At 35.7% G+C, this 18827-nt stretch overlaps 1 protein-coding gene across 1 annotated transcript in view; it reads left to right on the top strand.

Annotated features, from left to right (window-relative positions):
- The window catches only part of PLXDC2 (plexin domain containing 2), a 410249-nt gene that overhangs the window by 316350 nt on the left and 75072 nt on the right, over positions 1 to 18827 (top strand). Inside the window, exons 8-9 of the mRNA XM_004605351.2 lie at positions 3018 to 3113; positions 3329 to 3410. Coding sequence (XP_004605408.1) covers positions 3018 to 3113; positions 3329 to 3410 — 178 coding nt within the window. The remainder of the gene's footprint in view (positions 1 to 3017; positions 3114 to 3328; positions 3411 to 18827) is intronic.

Genomic DNA, 18827 nt, shown 5'->3' with positions numbered 1-18827 from the left:
TTGAGTTTTAACTTTTCAGAGACAACGTTGCCATATGGTAGTCAAACCTGCTTTTTGTTAGCTCAAATATATATATATATATATCAGGGAGATTTCCTGTCATGTCTATTTGATCACTGTGCCCCTCCTGCGGATCTTCAGAATCCTAAACCTGCAATTTGGTGCTACACTTTGAATCATATCACTTTAATATTCAGATTATGGAACAATATTATAAATGTGCTAATCTGTTCAAATTTTAATTTTTAACTTCTTTCCTCTTACAGGGTAAGTATAATAGTTGGATTTAGTTTCCTAAAGTTGTGAAAATGTCAAAGCTACATCATTATCACAGAGACTGAATTATTCAGCATTATTTTGGCTGTCTAAAGAAGACACATGAGCTTAATATATTTCTGGAGTCAAATAAAAGCTTATATTGGCAGAAGCTACCAGTAAATACATTTCTAATCACTTACTTTTGACAAGAATATCTCTGAAATAAAATAGCAAAGAACATTTGGGAACTGTCATTAATTGGCAGGTCATCAAACAAAAATAATTTTATTAATTTAATTTTGTTAAAATTATATCCTCCCAATAGCTGGAGATATCTGAACAGATGATAAAACTAGCATACCAAATAGGTCACTCCTTTCTCACACTTCTGTGGATGGTCAATGTTTATCTCTCAGCGGTTTCACTGGCATTGTCAGTAGTTTGAACTTCACAAAGTATAATTTGAGATTAAAAGAAAAGTATTTTAAGTACCTGCTAAAATGATAGGATGCAGACTTGAATATGGAGAAGACCCCATAACTCTTCCATATCTATAAACGTATGACAAATTCCTATTATTTTATCCCATTTCCAAGCTCTAAATTGTTTTACAAAATATCTGGGAAGGCAGTATTTTGAATTTTGATTTAGAAATACATCCTCCTTAGACAAAGGCAAAAACTAGGTGATAATTTTATATGCCTAAACAATCATCAAGAAAAAAAAGATGGTTTTCCTAGGAATCTTAATATTCCTTAAGATGCATTACTAAATTCCATAGGAGCAGCATTTTCTCTAATATTTGATAAAATCTTTATACTTCCACTTATACTAGAAAAATAAAGTTAGAGTATTAGTATGGTATCTTCAATTTCATGAACTTAACATACTCAGTGACTGGCTCCAGAATCATTTGTTACCCCCACCTCCTCCCCTTCCCTTTCTGGAGTATATATGTTCATGGGGGATTAGCAGAAATGGGTGAAATGATGTGAGTGGGAGTAAGTGGGACTATGGAGAACAGTGAGGACATGAGTAGATGTTGATTTCCCTCCACAACTCATACCTTCTGAATACGTTGGCATCTACAATTCCTGAACACATAATAATAGGAAGCTCACTATTTGGGGGGTAGTCATAGTCCAGCTTTCCTTCTAAGAGATTATTGTTGGAACTACAGGCTTTAATAAAAACTTTTCTTTTTTAATGTAATGTGTAAGTTTCTGGAAGTTTTCATTTAGCATCTTCATGTGATTTCAGTGAGTTTAGATCTACAGGGATCCAACCTACAGTCCTATAGGCCTATGCATTAAGTAGCATTAAGTAGCGTATGACCTGTGTCTGTGGTCACCATATTGAAAACAGATGAAAAAATGTATCTGACAGTTGCTGTTTACATTGTGAAAGGGATTTTTCTGAACAATTTACTTACAGTGTCTCATTTTAATTCTTAGAACAACTCCATAATCGAGGTGATATGATCTCTCTCTTATGAAAGAGGAAACTGACTTGCAGAAACTCTAACGAGCAAGCCAAGGTCACACAGGAAATAATCAGATTGAGGCTAGACCGGAGAGATTGCTCAAGAACACTAAGACATTTTGCTCCCCAAGATTGGATACTATAATATTTCTTAAATAATTTATGATTTCTGAAATACTACCAATATATATTATAGTGTTCAGGAATAAATTCCTGTCATAATAAATATTCCCACAGCTAAATGAATACTGATAGCATTAGTTTTACTTTTACAGTTGCCAAAAGGCAAGCTTCTTATTATGAGACCCAGGTCTATTTAAATACATATGTGTGTGTATTTCAAGCCATATTCTATTATAAAATATGTCGGCTTATATTTATATTCTGATTTCTAATTACTAAAGTTGTTGTCAAAACCTCCAGCTAGCCTATTCCTCAGGGACACGGCTAGGTTTGCTTACGAGTAACCATAAATTTCTCCCCTCGATGTAAGTGCTAATTACACCTTCCCTGATATGATTCTCTGTGTTTAATAAATTCCAGTACTGGGTTTTCAAAATGATTGAGGTTCTGTTTTCACTTTTACTTTATTGAAGATGGGGGAGATACAGGGCTTACTCCTGGCTATATGCATAGGGACCACTCCTGGTGGTGCTTGGGGAACCAGATGGGGTTTCAGAAATTAACCTGGGCCAGCTACTTGCAAGACAAATGCCCTACCATTGTACAATTGCTCAGGCCCTGTTTTTGCTTTTATTATGGAAATTTATACTAAAGTTTAAAAATAATTAATCACTTATTTTGGCAGAAACCAAACAAAATTTTTTTAAAAAAGTTAATTTTATAGAAAGTTACTTAGAACGATGGAAGGAGAGAGAAAGGGAGAAGTGTGGATTCAAGAGAGAATACAAGCTTCTCCAGAGTGGAAATAGGAAATCAAAGATAAATAGAGACAAACAAATGAAATGCACGATCGAGGGAGAACATGGGCTTAAAGAGCAAACCCCAGCTGAAGGTCTCAAAGATAGTCAGTATTGAAACTGAGTGAGATAATGAAGACACTAGTGAACATTTTCAATTTCATTCATAAAGAAGACTTATAGGCACATGCTTTTCAGGACCTTCAGAGTGTCTCTCTTCACAGGGATTGTTTTACATCTTTATTTTAAATTCTCATCAGGTAAAAAATATATATCATTCTAAACCCAATTACAACCCTGTTCTTTTATACATGAAGACTTTTGTCAATTCTCCTTTATCCATTTATTCTTTAACAGATGTTCGAAGAAGAACTATTTATGAATACCATCGAGTAGAGCTACAAATGTCAAAAATAACAAACATTTCAGCAGTGGAGATGACCCCATTACCTAGTAAGTTACCACATCAACGTGGCTCTGTTTTTTTCACTTTTGATATCTGATAATCTGCCAACCACAAATTATAATGGTGCTTGTCTTGCATACATATCTTGAGTTTTGCACGGACATGGGGATGGGCTGGTTATCTTCACTTTGAACAGTACTTTTGTTTTGTTGTCTTCATGTAACCAAATAGTCTGATGAATCTGATCTTTTCTCTTCCCTAGCTTGTCTCCAGTTTAATAGTTGTGGCCCCTGCATATCCTCTCAAATTGGCTTCAACTGCAGTTGGTGTAGTAAACTTCAAAGGTAAAAATGAAATGGGAATTTTTTTAATTAAAATATCTAAGGTTTATGATTCCATTGAATTTTAAATATGTCAGGTGAGTTGATTAGGCTTAAGTGAATAACAGTTTATGTATAAAAAAGGCAAAAAATACTCAGAAGTGGGATCCAAGGATTTTCTGTTCTCTAACTACTCAAAATTACTAATAACCTTTTTTTGTAGTAAAACTATTGTCTAAAATGCACTTAAAATCTTCCTCTCACCTACAATATATGGTGATTGTAACTGATGACTCTATAAACTGATGGTTAGAGTCTATATTCTACAAAACTCATAACATGAGATATAGTTACTATATAAAGGGGGATTGTGTATGCACTTTCTAAGAAAATTCTTATGTATCTCTCAATAGTGGTCACCCACCCAGAATTAGAGGTATAATCTAACAGTTGAGAAACAAACTCAAGCTTGCCTGGTTTGTGCATCTCTAATGCTTCCAGCATTGGGCAGGCAATAGTTAGTCCATGGCTGGCTGCTATCCTGTGGATTTCATAGTCTGTCTGGGACAGGGCCTCTCTTCTCTTCTAAGTTTATGGAAAGGCTGCTTCTCTGGCTAGAAGACCAAGGTTTTGAGCAATAAAGCAGAACTTTTTGTCTCTGTCTTATCATCCTATGGTAGCATCTGCTCTGCTTGTAATGATAGAGGCTTGTTCAGGAATACTTTAAAAGTTAGTCAGCTATGAAAAACAGAACACCAGTTCCTTGATGGCAAGCTGTAGGAATGTATAACTTGCTAACTCCAGAACAACCACTACATTACTGTGGGTAGGATAGTATCATTTACTATAACCTCTGTTGGGGCTGGAGCGATAGCACAGCGGGTAGGGCATTTGCCTTGCATGTGGCTGACCAGAGTTCGATTCCCAGCATCCCATATGGTCCCCCTAGCACCAACAGGAGTAATTCCTGAGTGCATGAGACAGGAGTAACCCCTGTGCATTGCTGGGTGTGACCCCCCAAAAAATATTATAACCTCTGCTTTGTTTTCCATTTACTATGTGGTTCCAATAGTTTACCATGCACAATGAGTTTGAAAGAGTGATAAAAACAAGGTTGACTATTAGTATTCTTTAAAAGGCAGGTTTTCATCTTAGCAGCATCTCCAGAATGATAAGAACTGCTGTAAAATCATGGACTTGTGGTCATTTCACACAAGTGACATTCCTTAGGAATAACATGAATACCTGACATTTCTCTGAGTCTGTATAGATAATAGCAAAGTGAATCTGAGATTGCACATCAATATGTATATTTAAACCGAACTCAGGCATGAGAAATAAAAAATAAAGAAAGAATTTGAAGGTTCTTGTGTGGGGCACAAACCTATTTCAGGCTCCAGTTCAGTGGCTGTTCCCTGAGAAGTTTCCCTGAACAGCAAATCTGTCTGAAGTGCTCACCCTCTACTTCCCAGAACCCTGGGCAAAGCTTCATTGTTAGCATTTAGTGTGGGGCTTGGGAACCTCTTTTACTCGTCTGTCCCATTTGCTAGGCTCTATGTTTATTACAAGAAATTTTTTATTGTATCTTCAGCCCCTCCAAGGGTAGCTGCTACTTCATAAAAATAAATGAATGAGTAAATGAATGATTAGGTTCCAAGTGAGTGGATGATTCTATATTTGTGTGGGAACAACAGATTTCCCCAAGTGAGGAACTCTACTGCTGAAGCAGAGAATATTAAAGGAAAACAAGAGCAGAGGACCCATTCCAGCCAGACAGCTCCTAGGAAAATTCTCGGTTCAGATTATGTGATGCAAAGAAAATTTGGGACCCTTGTTTAAAAGTCTTACATTTTGAGAACCATTTCCAATGTGGTTTTTAAAATATTTTTGGGTGGAAAAAATATTTACTGTTCCAAGCAAGCAGTCTTGACCATCAGAACACATCCACAATTGGGAGTGGCTTTTTATTTAAGCTACTACTTCTTTTTTATTATTATTTTTTAACTTTATATGGTACTTTTATTTCATTTTATTATTGAATCACCATTAGATATAGTTACAGGCTTTCATGTTTGAGTTACAAACACACAATGATTTAACACACATCCCTCCACCAGTGCACATTTCCCACCACCAATATCCCCAACATACACTCCCCCCCTTTCCCACCCTCCCACTGCCTCTATGGCAGACAGTATTCCCCATGCTCTTTCTCTACTTTTGGGCATTGTGGTTTGTAATACAGGTACTGAGATGTTATTGTGTTTGGTCCATTATCTACTTTGAGTACACATATCCCATTCGACTGATTCTTCCAACCATCATTTTCTTAGTGATCCCATTACTATTCCAGTTACTACTTCTATTCTGTTTGAGAATCCTGTGACAGAAATAATGGTAAGGAGTTGGGCTTCCAGAAGTTAAGTAGCTTGTACACTGTCTTCCTACTTTTCAGAGAGCAGTTTAGAAATCAACCTCCACCTTGGTAACTCTTTGGCTCATGATCTTGATGTCTCAATGGTTATAACTGGCTGCAGGCACATGAAACAAGTTTCTCTTCATCACTTTCTGAAACATATCAGGCACATGATTACAAATTGTTTTCATCATTGAGAAGGTAACAGATATTGTTAAATTTTCTCTAACATTCTTTTCTCTAAGAAGAATGCAGAATATAGGTTAGAGCAGTAGTATAGTGGATAGGGCATTTGTTTTGAACATGAAGAAGATAAGAGTAAACCCTGAGTATCACCTGGTATGTCCAAAAACAGGCAAAAAATGCAGAATAAAATAGAACAAAGCACAAATTTTGGTATAGTGAAAACCTTGTAATTTTAAGATAATAGAAAAAAGAAAGTGATGCATATGATTAAGGAAGGAGTTAGAATTTATCAAAAAAGTCTAGTTCAAGTACTGTGCCTTTTCTTCATGTTACCTTTTGGTGTTTTGTTGAGTACCAAACACTGTTTGAAAATCTTGGATTTATTGGTTATGTACATATCAAAACTTGCTATATTTATTGGTTTCACTATGGCTCATTGCAGTTTTGTTCAACTTAATTTCCCTAATGCATTCCATGCAGCTCTCCCTAGGCCCTTGAGTTTCAAAACTTTGCTTTTCAATCTGAGAGCAGTTCCCCAGATTTTAGAGCTTTTATTAACAAATTCAATAAACAAGAGATGTTTTATTCTAAACAGCACAAATATCACCTCTTTGGAGTTTTTTCATCCATCTTTCTAACTTGTTCTTTGTGCTGATTTTTCCGTGAGGATAATTAGTTGCTGATGATTGCTGGTATCTCAGGTTGTGCATGTTCTAAAGTGAAAAGACCTGTCCTGAGTGGACTGTGGAATTAAGGCACATGCTTCACTGAGGCTGACACCAGGTTCATGGTCCCTGGAGACCCAGAGCACTGTTAAGGTGATCTGGGTATCCTCCAGTGCCACGGAAGTTGAGGAGCCCTGCATTCTCTGGCCCTTGCTTTGTTTGACCTTGAGCTTTATTAGCCAAGAAGTATCCCCCAGTCTTCTAGGCATCACGCGAAACCTGCCAAAATAAAACAAATAAAATGGAAAGATCATTTTAATTGCTTTCCCAATTCAGTTCCTATTTTTTTCAGGTGACATTACAGGACCATATCATGAGATCCATAATCAGAAGTGTTTATTTAAGTTACCCTTTGCTTCTAGATAGAGTGTTATAGTTTCTTTACTTTGAATAGAAAGGACTTCAGTCCATTTTTAGCTATAATTTTTATCTTCTTTCATTTAATTTAAACTATGGTTGTTTTTGATGTTCAAGTTACTGTCCTACATGGTAGATTTAGCAGTGAACAAAAGAATTTCTCTCCCTCCTGGATCAAATATGTATGTAGAAAATAGAATTAGGAATGATGAGTGCAAAGACAAAATAAGTAAGTAGGGTGATAAAAAATACAGCAAAATTGGTGAGAATAGCAAAAAATTATTTGCTGATACAGTTCTAAGAAATCTTCACTTTTCAAGAGATCGTGATTTCATGAGTCATCATCATCCAAAAGTTTTAATTGAAAACTTTTAATTGAAAATTTACTGGCATTTAAATTGTTCATTCTTCATTCACTTACTTTTTAAAAAATCATAAGATGTTTTTCACTTAACAGGCCCTAGTTTTTATGTACATAACAGAAACTGTTATGCACATTTAATAAATCCATGTCTCCTGTAGAGCAAATATAGTTTAACTTTAAGGTAAGCTGGAAAATAAATTAACATTTAAACAAAAAGTCAGTTGTTGGTGAGTCATCAGTTGAGTTTGAAAGAGCTAGTGGTAGTTCTGGACCAGGAACCAAAGTCATACTGTAGGAGAAAGTGACAATTAAACTTAGATATGAATAATAGGGACCAACCACACCAAGATAGACATTAAGAGCATTTGAAAAGGCTAGACCAGTGCAATGGTCTTGTGGTGATATGAAATAAAAAGGAAAAATAGTACTGTGGTGAGAAATACCTCAGGCTAAGTATGAAGGGTGAATGGATTTGGATGAGTCCAGGATAGTAGCTGATTTTTAAAAATTTTTATTAGAGAATCACTGTGATGTACAGTTACAAACTTATGAACTTTTGTGTTTGCATTTCACTTATACACTGATCATTCATCCATCCCTCCACCAGTTCCCATTCACCTAAACCAATGATCCCAGCATCCCCCTCACCACCCCCACCCCATCTCCCACCACCCCACCCTGCCTCTGAAGAAAGTAGCCGATTGCCAGGACAAGAAAATATCTGTAGGGGCTGGAGCAACAGCACAGTGGTAGGGCGTTTGCCCTGCATGTGGCCGACCCGGGTTCGATTCCCAGCATTCCATATGGTTCCCCAAGCATCCCCAGGAGTAATTCCTGAGTGGATGAGCCAGGAATAACCTCTGTGCAATGCTGGGTGTGACCCAAAAAGCAAAAAAAAAAAAAAAAGAAAAGAAAAGAAAGAAAGAAAAAGGAAAGAAAAAATCTGTATGCCAGCAGGGGTTTTAGCTTTAGGGTAATGAGAAGATTTGGGGATTTAAGCAGAAAAGTGTCATGAACTCATTCTATTTAAACATACAACACACACTTCTCCCATAAGATTGGTTGCCGGGGTGTGTTGGATGGGGGAAAGCAATAAAAAGCAAAGGAACAGTACAGAATGTGTGCAGGTGTGTAGAGGAGAAGACTATAGGAGCTTGGAAAAAGATGAATGTAGGGATCAAGAGAGGTAAATGAATGTGAGGTATACTCTGGAAGGAAACAGACTGGTTTTTTATAGATTAGAAGTAAAAGGAGGAAAGAAAATAATCAAGGCTATGGCCTAGATCTTTGTGTGAGCACTTACTCATACTTGGTTTCTGAGATAGAATTTTACAAGGTACAAGAAATAAAGACAAGGGTTGGGGGCTGGAGCAATAGCACAGTGAGTAGGGCATTTGTCTTGCACGCAGCCGACCCGGGTTCGATTCCCAGCATCCCATATGGTCCCCTGAGCACCACCAGGAGAAATTCCTGAGTGCATGAGGCAGGAGTAACCCCTGTGCAACGCCGGGTTGCGCAGACCCAAAAAGAAAAAAAAAAGAAATAGACAAGAGTAGGAAGAAATGAAATGTTTGGTGAGGGATAAACTAAACAGAGAGATGTCTATTCAAATTTCAAGGGAAAATCTTAAGTAGGCATTCCATATTACCAGAAATTGTGGGAAGAGGTTATGGCTTGTGGTTCAGATTGGAGATTCACTGTTACATAAATGTTTAAATTCATGGCTGGTACAAGATCAGCTGCAGAGAAAGTGTAAATTGAAAAAAATCAGAGGTTCCTGGAAATAGCCTTTGACCTGATATAATGAAGTGTGATGCTAATTTCCATGCTGCCAAAATTATTTTCTTTTCTGTGGTGCCAGTAATCAAAGCCAGGGACCTTATAGAAACAAGATCTGCCACATCTCCAGGACAATGTTATTTGAAAGTATATTCCTTTACATGCGTTCCTATACAGGTTGAGGTTACTTCTGGAAAGCTACATGACATATTAGTAACAATATTTGTCTCTGGGGGAAACTGTAGTGAGCAAAGGCTGACCTGAGAATAAGTGTTAATTTTCTCTCTTGTGTTTTGAAGTTTTACCTTAGGGAGCTGGGTTTACGTGGAGGAATCTACAAAGGAAGAATAAGAAAATTAAACTCTTTAAAGGGTAGAAACTCAATCTTCCTCATTTTATTGTCTTCCACAGCACCTAGCAGTGTCTGGCATAATACTGGAATCTAACACATATAGTTGGACTGAATTATACAGATAATTGAGACCAGAAATTTCCACTTTCCTGAGGTTTGGCATTGTTCACTTTCACTGTTACTATCCCTTGGTTTTGTCAGTATCATAGTAGTTATAAAAGGACCTAAGCTGATAAATGTCATAAAATGTCAACATATATAATTAGACATTCGGAATGTCTAAGAAGTTAATACCTTAGTGCCTCACTTTTAAAGAAATTGCATCTTCTGTTAAAATGAGTTCTCACCAGAATCATCAGGCTACGGAAAATTGGGGGAGAGGGATGCATTACATAACTCCATCCACTTAGAGAATACATAAAACAGCTGAACAGGGTTCAGCTGGTGATAAAGACATGTATCTATGGAATCCATTACTAAAGTACATCCTGTTTACCTATGAAGTGGGAGATGAGGGAAAGCAGTGGCTAAAATGATGACTCTGTATTAATTTTTAACTGCTATGCTGAATTTCCTTGAGCATTGGCTGTTATTTTCCATGGAATGAATTAGATTTCTTATGCAGCACTAAAAAGGAAAAATAAATACTATCACATTTAATAAATTTCAAAATCAATAGACTTGGGGTTCATTAATAATAGAAAATATATTATCTGCCTAAGTTAATTAAGGAAGAAAAATTTTAAGACTCGAAGTACTAGATACTTTTGTTTTTTGGTCTTATTTTTAAACATCATAATGGAAGCAGATATGCACTACTGAGTGTGACTCTTGTATTTAAAGAAATAGTAGATATTTTTTATAACACATGGTCCTAAAAACATGCCTTTAGCTTCATCAAAGAATAACTAAAACCCAGCAGTCCCTGATGAAAGTAGAAACAGAACTAAGCTTAGAAAATTAGAGAACCTAGATATTGGAGGGGTCCTCACTCAGGAAATTTCAAAGCATATTTTGACTTGGTATGATTTTTATCCTTTGTGTCAAAATCTAGCTATCAAGCAAGATGAAATTCTGCTATTATCCTTAGGGTATGTAGAAAGCATTCTGTGGGTTTTATATCTTTGTAAAACTTAGTTTAGTAGAATATCATGTGATTAGAAGGAAGGAATCAGAAACCCACAATTGTGGAATGATTATATACATATACATGTCAGTCTGAGATTGCAATAAATTAAGATCAATCAGTAGCTAAACATAAGAACTGCACTTACTAAAATGTATCTTTTATATCCTAGCTATAATCTGTAATCCTTTTGACTTATGGGCAAATCCTCATGGCCTTAATTCATATTTGAAGGTTCTTATGGATGATACTTTTGCATGGTTCCTTCAAATAAGGGAAATTGTTGGCTTCAGACCAGACAATGGAGTGAAGTAGAGGCTCCTGTGGAAAATACAGGAGCCCTGATCCAAAGTCAATTACAACTTTGGACTATTTTTATGGATTGAAGTAAGACAAAGTTCTGTTCAAAAATGTACTGAATTTCAGATAGGCATTTAAAACTTACCAAGCTTTCAGAATTTTAAGTAAATTTTTATCGATCCGGATTTCAATATTCCGACTTTCTTTCAAATTGAAATCACCTCCATCCGTGTATCAGAATTACTGGTTGTTTCTACTTGGAAAGCTGAGCACGTTAACATTTTTAGTATATCAATTGAATACCAGCTTCAAGCTGCAAAATATGAGGGGACTTGTAACTCTAATAATATCTAGTTTTAATAGACAATATGTCTTTACTTTCTATTTTATGACATCATCACTGACAAAGTTACCTAAGAAAAATCAGTGCTTTATTACTACATGATTAAACCTGGTCATGATATAGAAAGAATGAAAACTAATTGGCTGTCATTTTTGACTGATGGCACCACAAAAACATTAGGCTTTAGTTATAATCACTGAGTTTAACAAAAATGTGGTGGGCTAATTTTATGTGAATTAATTTTAACACTATTTTGAGGTTTGATGTTATATTATTTATTACAGGAAGCATTTTAAATTACATTTCAACATGTAGAACACTTTTGAAAAGCTAATAGGACTATGACTCATTTGTGGAAGTTAGCATAAGAGAGAATCTTACCATTATCTTATTTGCCCCATTTGCAATGTTTGAGGTTTTAGCACATGCCTATACCGTCTACAGTGAATGAATAAAAAATAAATATTGTTAAAAGAAAGTGCACGTTATACACGCACAGACACACACAAATTGAATGTTCTTTCAGAATTTCCCAAAGTTAAAGACGTTTCCAGGAGGTGAAAATGTATAGGTTACGTTTCTCTCATCCATAGAGATGGCATTTAACTTACAAGTATTTTGCATATAGGATGAATGAGTTTTTTTTTTCAGTTTTCAAATATCAGTAGGAGTAGAGTTATATGTCTACCTACCAACCTATCAGCTGTCAATATTCCAACTTTCTTTCAAATTGAAATCACCTCCATCTGTGTATCAGAATTACTGTCTACAGTGAATGAATAAAAAATAAATATTGTTAAAAGAAAGTGCATGTGCACACACACAATTTGAACATTCTTTCAGAATTTCCTAAAGTTAAAGATGTTTCTAGGAGGTAAAAATGTGTAGGTTACATTTTTCTCATCTCTAAAGAATTTTGCATTTTGGCCTCTCTTTGTCATCTGTCACTCTTACCCTGCCAGGCTGTAAACAATGGAAGAGAAACCAGTTTCCCGTTTGCCAATCTCCAAAGCAACAGGTGTTTAAGTCAAATCTATCGATAACTAAATTCACCTGAAATTTTAAGATAACTAAAATCACCTGTTTGATTATCTTTGATTTTTCAGTCAATTAAAGCTGTCTGCTTTCCATCTGAGCACCAGTTGGCAAACTGGATGAAAATAACTGCAGAATATTTAGCATCACATCTGTTTACAACTGGCTTTTTTTTCCATGATTATCCTAGTGACTACCAACTGTGTAGCTACATTATATGTGTTTATAATTTGCAGGAGCAAAAGAATTTGAACAAATACAATACTACAAGAGGGTCTAAAAAGTGTGCACTTTGCTGCTACATTACATATTCTGTTCTCTTGCTAGCACTGATAAAATTAATTCCCCTTAAATAATTAAAATGTAATTGTCCATGAATAAAATTAAATTTGCTCAATTTAAAAACAGTTGGTCTAAATTAGTAAGGAAAATATGTTCCTTAAGACAAGAAAAAATATACATACAAAATACAGAGTTCACAATTGGCTTGCTTAAAAAAATGAAACTAAACATGGCATGACGTAAAAAAGCACAATTAATAAAATTAATTTATGGTTTAATTATTTGCTTTTTGCTGAAAATCTAGTGTCAAATGTATGAGGACATCCAAATGCAATGTTTATAGAAGTATAAAATCAATACTTTTATACTTCTATAAGAAAATGATAAAAATTTTAATAGATCACTTCATATTTCTGCTGAATGCTAATATTTAATCCTCTCAGTTGAAACATGATTTTTAAATTTCTTGAAAAATATGCTACTTAAGATTTTTATATTTTCTGAATACTAAGAAATTTGTTTTCTGTCAAGACCTCAGTCACTGATATAATATTATGCATTTAGAGCTTGCCATATTTTTATGGTGAATGAAATTCTCTCATTCATGAAAATGTACAGGAAATCTAAGAGGTCTTCAAGACATATTTATGTTTTGTTTTTGTTTCAGTTCTATGAGCATATACGTGATTCTATTCTTCAAAATTATCTGTTTGAGGCCAGACTGGTAGTATAGGTACTTGTCTTGCACGCAGCTGCCTCTGTTGCTACCCTCTTTTGAAGTCCTGGAACCATATCGGGTTCACTGAGCACCTTTGGGATCATTCCTGAGTGCAGAGCCAGGAATAGTCCCTGAGCACCACCAGGTATGTCTCCCAAACAAAACACAAATTGCTCATTTATATAATTTTAAGATGATCCGACTAAGAAAGTAGGAAAATGCTGTTAGGAAAAACATAGAAGAAAGTAATTCAGAATTAAAAACAAGATTGGTTGGTTGAAAGATGATTGCATTCTTATTTTTCTTTTCTGGGAAGCTAGAAAGGGAGTGGCCAATTCTGTAAGAGTTGGTCCAGCTTTTTCCTCATTCTGAATGGGCCATTTTTTCTTTGGCCTCCGCATTTCCCTTCAATGACATTTCATAGTCAAGTGGTAACTATTCCTTCAATGAAAAATGACCTTGACTGCAGTGATTTCTAAATGATAGGTTTGCTAAAAACACACAGATTTCATATTCCAAAATAATGTATTTTCACCGCCAGAGAATACCTCTGTATTGACCTGTACCCAGATCAGAATTAATCTCTTCTCTCTTCTACTACATAGGTTTATTTATCTTTCCCTAGATTTTCTGCCACTGCTGATTTGTATGAGCTTTTGAAAATAAAAGATATGGACAGTGGCATTGTTTTAAGAGTATGAATGTCTCATCTCTGAATCTATTTAAAATAATTATCATTGCTGCCTTTTATTCTATGTATCACACATAGCATCAAAGATTTTGCTCCCATGAAGCATTTTTAATTACATTACTTCATTCAGTCTTTGGAACCAATTAAGAGACACGTGTTAAAGAGTTTATTTTATAATCTAAATGTATGAAAATTAAAAAGGGTGAATACCCACAGTCACAAAACTAGTAATTTGTAAAGCGATGATAAAAAAATCTGGAAGGATGAGTAAATAGTTGCAAAGGTAAAGAAAAAAAAGTGCTAGAGTCCAAATTGCTCTATTAAGCTTCCATGCCAGTCTTAACTCAGGGACTTTGCCAAGTGCATGCATATGGTAGGTATACACAATCCAAACTAGCAGATGTCCATTGAGTGAGGGAAAGGGGGGCACTGACATACTAAAATGGTCTTTCTTAATAGAATATTTTCACTCACATTCATTCAAATCTCATTTGACGTTTGTTTTGAAAACTATAGATACAGTTTCCCTTCACAGTGTTGTTCAAAGTGCCTGGTGAGCGAGACATCATACAGTCGCACTTTAGCACTGTTGTCCCATTGTTCATTGATTTGCTGAAGCGGGCACCAGTAACATCTCCATTGTGAGACTTGTTGTTACTGTTTTTGGCATATCAAATTTCTTTTTTTTTGATATGTTTTTGGCATATCAAAATATGCCGTACGGCATCACATCATATAGTAAAGCATCAAAATCACAAATGGGAGAAAGTACAAACACATGTGGGTGTGCAAGGGAACCTGGGACAAAGGTGCCCATTTGCTGCCACTTTGGTGACTGGTATGGTGTACCAGCACTGCAAGTATAAAAACAATTATATTGGTAGCATTATAAAATCAAATGCTCACAAAAATTGAAAAAGACTATCTTTGGCACTTAAGTGATGTTTCAGATTCAGTGACTTTTTGTACCAAAAGCATAAATATTGACATTATTGTGACTGGGTTAAAATCATGAATATAAAAATAATAACAGGACATAACAGGACATAGATGGATTTTTCTTGGATGAAAATTATATAATGTCAGGAAGCAAAACGGTATATAAATAATCCTATTTTCGTATTACAGTATAAAAATAATTCTGTTTTCATGTTGCACACTCACTCCCATATAGCTTTATTCTGTATATCTCAAGTTTTTCACACATGTATAAGAAGATGGAGCATCAGTAGATCCTTTCAACACTCTCATACTCATAAACTCAGTCTCTGAAAGGAACGAGTAATCCTTGATCCTCTGTATGGAATAAAGAATCCAAAATGCCATACACTTAACAGTTCAGTCTATAAGCATGAAACTAGATTCCTAAAACCCAAAGTGAAAAGTGAAAAGTGAAAAGAATGCAAACACAGATAAGTATGCAGGGAAAGGATGTACAAAGACATACTAAAGTGGAAGATTGAATTTATAATTAGACATGCCTGTGAGGGGTAAGGATCAAATTCATCCCCTGAAGCCACCAGCCCCCGTTCAACTTGCTCAGGACATGCCTGACTTGACCTATGATCCTAAAGCCCCTTAAAGGGGGCTGGAGCTATAGTAGGGCGTTTGCCTTGCACGCTGCCAACCAGGGCTCCATTCCCAGCATCCTATATGGTCCCCCGAGCTCCGCCAGGAGTAATTCCTGAGTGCAGAGCCACGAGTAACTCCTGTGCATCGTCAGTGTGACCCAAAAAGCAAAATAAACAAAAACAACAACAAAAAATACATAATGCCCCCCCTCTCTTCCTCCCCCCTTTCCTTCTCATAGGTAAAGTAGTTTGCCCCATCAAGTCTATGAACACCTTCCCTACCACTCTTTGAAGAATCTTGCTCTTGTCTTTGTTCCCTGCCCTTTCTGTCTGCAGCACTAAAAGCAGTGCCACGGTTCCTAGGTGAATGCCACGTTCCTCCCTAGTGGAATACCCACGCAAATACTGTACTGCCCACCACTCCTAGACTCACTCCCCAGCCCCTTATGGGAAAGTTTGCCAGACACTGGAAGGAAGATAATAAATATGTTGGTTATTGGCAATAAAGTCCACCTAGAATCACAAGGAATTATTTGAGAAGGATTCTGAAGTAAACAGGGGCCATGGGATAACTGAGGTTTTGAAGGTGTTGAAGGTTTCTGTGACTAGAAAGATGGTTGTAGGCTCACATATATGTTGACATGTGCCTACATAGCTTTTATTCTAATATCTTTCTCTCTGGCTTAAAGGACTGTGCTCTGAAATACTAAGTCAGTTTCAGTGAAGGAAAAATTTGAAGAATAAAACTATATATTCCAGAATGTTTCTGTTAAACATAAGGTGATACTAGCTGTATTTTATGAAGCAGAAAATTGCTTCACATCCAAATTCTTAAAATCCTTCCTTTTTGCCGCCTATAATAAGACATAGAGCATTTGTACACATGAGCTGCCTAAAAACTTTAATAGAATTAGCATTTGGTAATTTGGTATTTTACATGCCTGACAAATCTGATGTCAAATAAAGTGAGAAAATAAGGAAGCAGAACATTGTTTTATGACTAGAATCATCCCTTAAAGTGGAATAAATTTACTAATACATTGTTGGTAACTTCCCTAAGAACCAAGTTCAGGTGCAGCTTAGAAACAGTCTACTTTGGTGAGTTTACAGATTTACAATAAGGATGGAATAACAAAACCTTTAAAACAATGTTTTAAAGCCAGAAGCCAGTACTAAGATTAGACATATAATTTTCAGCATTAGTATTATCACTTAAAATAGCCTCAATTTCCAGAGGCAAATTGACTTTGTTAAGTCTATATACATATATATGTATGTCAAATTGAGATACACACATATCTGCATGAATATTTATTCATGTAATTTTTAAATAACAAAAAATCATCTTATTAAATACTTTATCAAATTCTAGGTGCCTTGGCAATATTTCCACCAAAACTTGTGTACTGTATCTTAGACTACTTAAAGAGTTTAAAAAATGAAACTAAAATTTTCCATAAACTGCAGATGTGAAAAGAGAAATATGTCTATTAAGCAAGATAAACTGATTAAATGGAAGGAATAGAAACTGGAGAAATAGTACAAGAGATAAGCAAGACAGAGTGTGACTCTTGCCTTGCACAGCTGTTCCAGGTTTGATCCTTGGCGCCCCACATGGTACCCTGAGCACTGTCAGAAGTGATCTCTTTGGCCAAAGCATGACCCAAAGACTAACAAAAAAATATAATAACTGAATGTTTCATGTCGAATGATTAACATAAAGAAGATAGACTATAGACTATTGCATGTGTATTATAAAAAACATATCCCAATTTAACTTAAACCTTGCAAAAATTTCTCTTTAACATAATGCCATAAGCATATGGAAATACAGTTTTAGAAAATCACTTAGGTATCTTTTAATAGGCAGCATTCTGCTGATCATTGTAAGATGAATTCAGTCACTATCAACTGCTATTACAACTTTGCACCTTCTAAGGATGTGCAGAGAAAGAAAGAAATGTTGCTGTTCCTCTTCTTGGAGTGCCCCGTCAATGTTACATTCTCATAATTTCAGTGAGCTCGTAGTGCATGTCTGAAAGGTCTAGTCACACTGTAAAATTACATTGATAACAGACCTAGATTAATTAATGGTATAAGTTGTACAGATGATTTTAAATGGTGATTTTCAAACATTTTCTTCTTGAGCATGAAAAACATTTTTGAAATTTAAATTTCCAAAGAAACAACAGATAAAATTAGCTCTCGGGTATAGATGATCTGGAAGGGTCCACAGATAGGCTTGTTCTCTCTCTGAGGCAGAGCTGTTGAGAGCCTCAGCAAAGCCAAAGCCTACACACCTGACAGTCTTAAACATTAATGATTAATGTCCGTTTTCTTACTTTAAAAAATGCCACCCATCCTCATTATTGCATCCTTTCTTCCTATCATTTCCAAGGACCAAATCTACTCTGACTAGGATCGTTTTTCCCCTTAAGTTATGAAAAGCAAATAGGCTGAATGAAAGACATTTGTCTGAGACAGTTTATTGATCATTTTTTTCCTGAAGACACGAGGACAAATGTCATAGAATAGTCTAGTCCTTAATTCTATTTTCCTAAATGTTTCTGATTCAAAATAGGAATAAAGTTCTTGCTGTAGTTCTCAGAGAAACCAGAAGTGCTCTCTCAACCATTTCTCTGGAAATCTCAGCATCCCAAGTCAAATTCTGAAACCTTTTATAATACCATAGAGGATTGGGATTAAGGCTTTCCTAGATGAGACTGTTACTTATTAAATGGAGGTCTCGATCCTCACCATAATCCAGCCTAACACCCTTGGCAAGACAGAGGTGCATTGATTCATCCATCGAAGAGGTTGCGGAGAAAACTGACAGTTCTGAAAGGCCAAAATCCACTCATCCGAGCAGCAGGGAGGCACAGTGCACCTAAAATCCTAAGACTTTCTGTTCTTTTTTCTGAGCTAGCAGCAAAGACACTGTGCTTATCCAGTGCCTCTTTCCCATGGAAGGTGCCACTTAAGTATAACATTTTGTATAAGGCCAAGACATTTTCAGAAAGGGTATCAAAAACTCAAAACTCTGATACTTATCGGAGTTTTATTTGTCACTGAAATTTTTTTTCAATAGATCACAACTACCAGAAGGAATTTTTCTCCTTCATATTTTTTCTCTTTTTCCCTAAAGACTCCGCTCCCACTTCTATTAGATCATGATAGCAAAGTTGAGTGCTTGGTT

Source organism: Sorex araneus, chromosome 9 (assembly GCF_027595985.1).
Source record: "Sorex araneus isolate mSorAra2 chromosome 9, mSorAra2.pri, whole genome shotgun sequence".
Classification (NCBI taxonomy): Eukaryota; Metazoa; Chordata; class Mammalia; order Eulipotyphla; family Soricidae; genus Sorex; species Sorex araneus.
The sequence above is the reverse complement of the archived record's forward strand: the minus strand, read 5'-3'. Positions and strand labels throughout refer to the sequence as shown.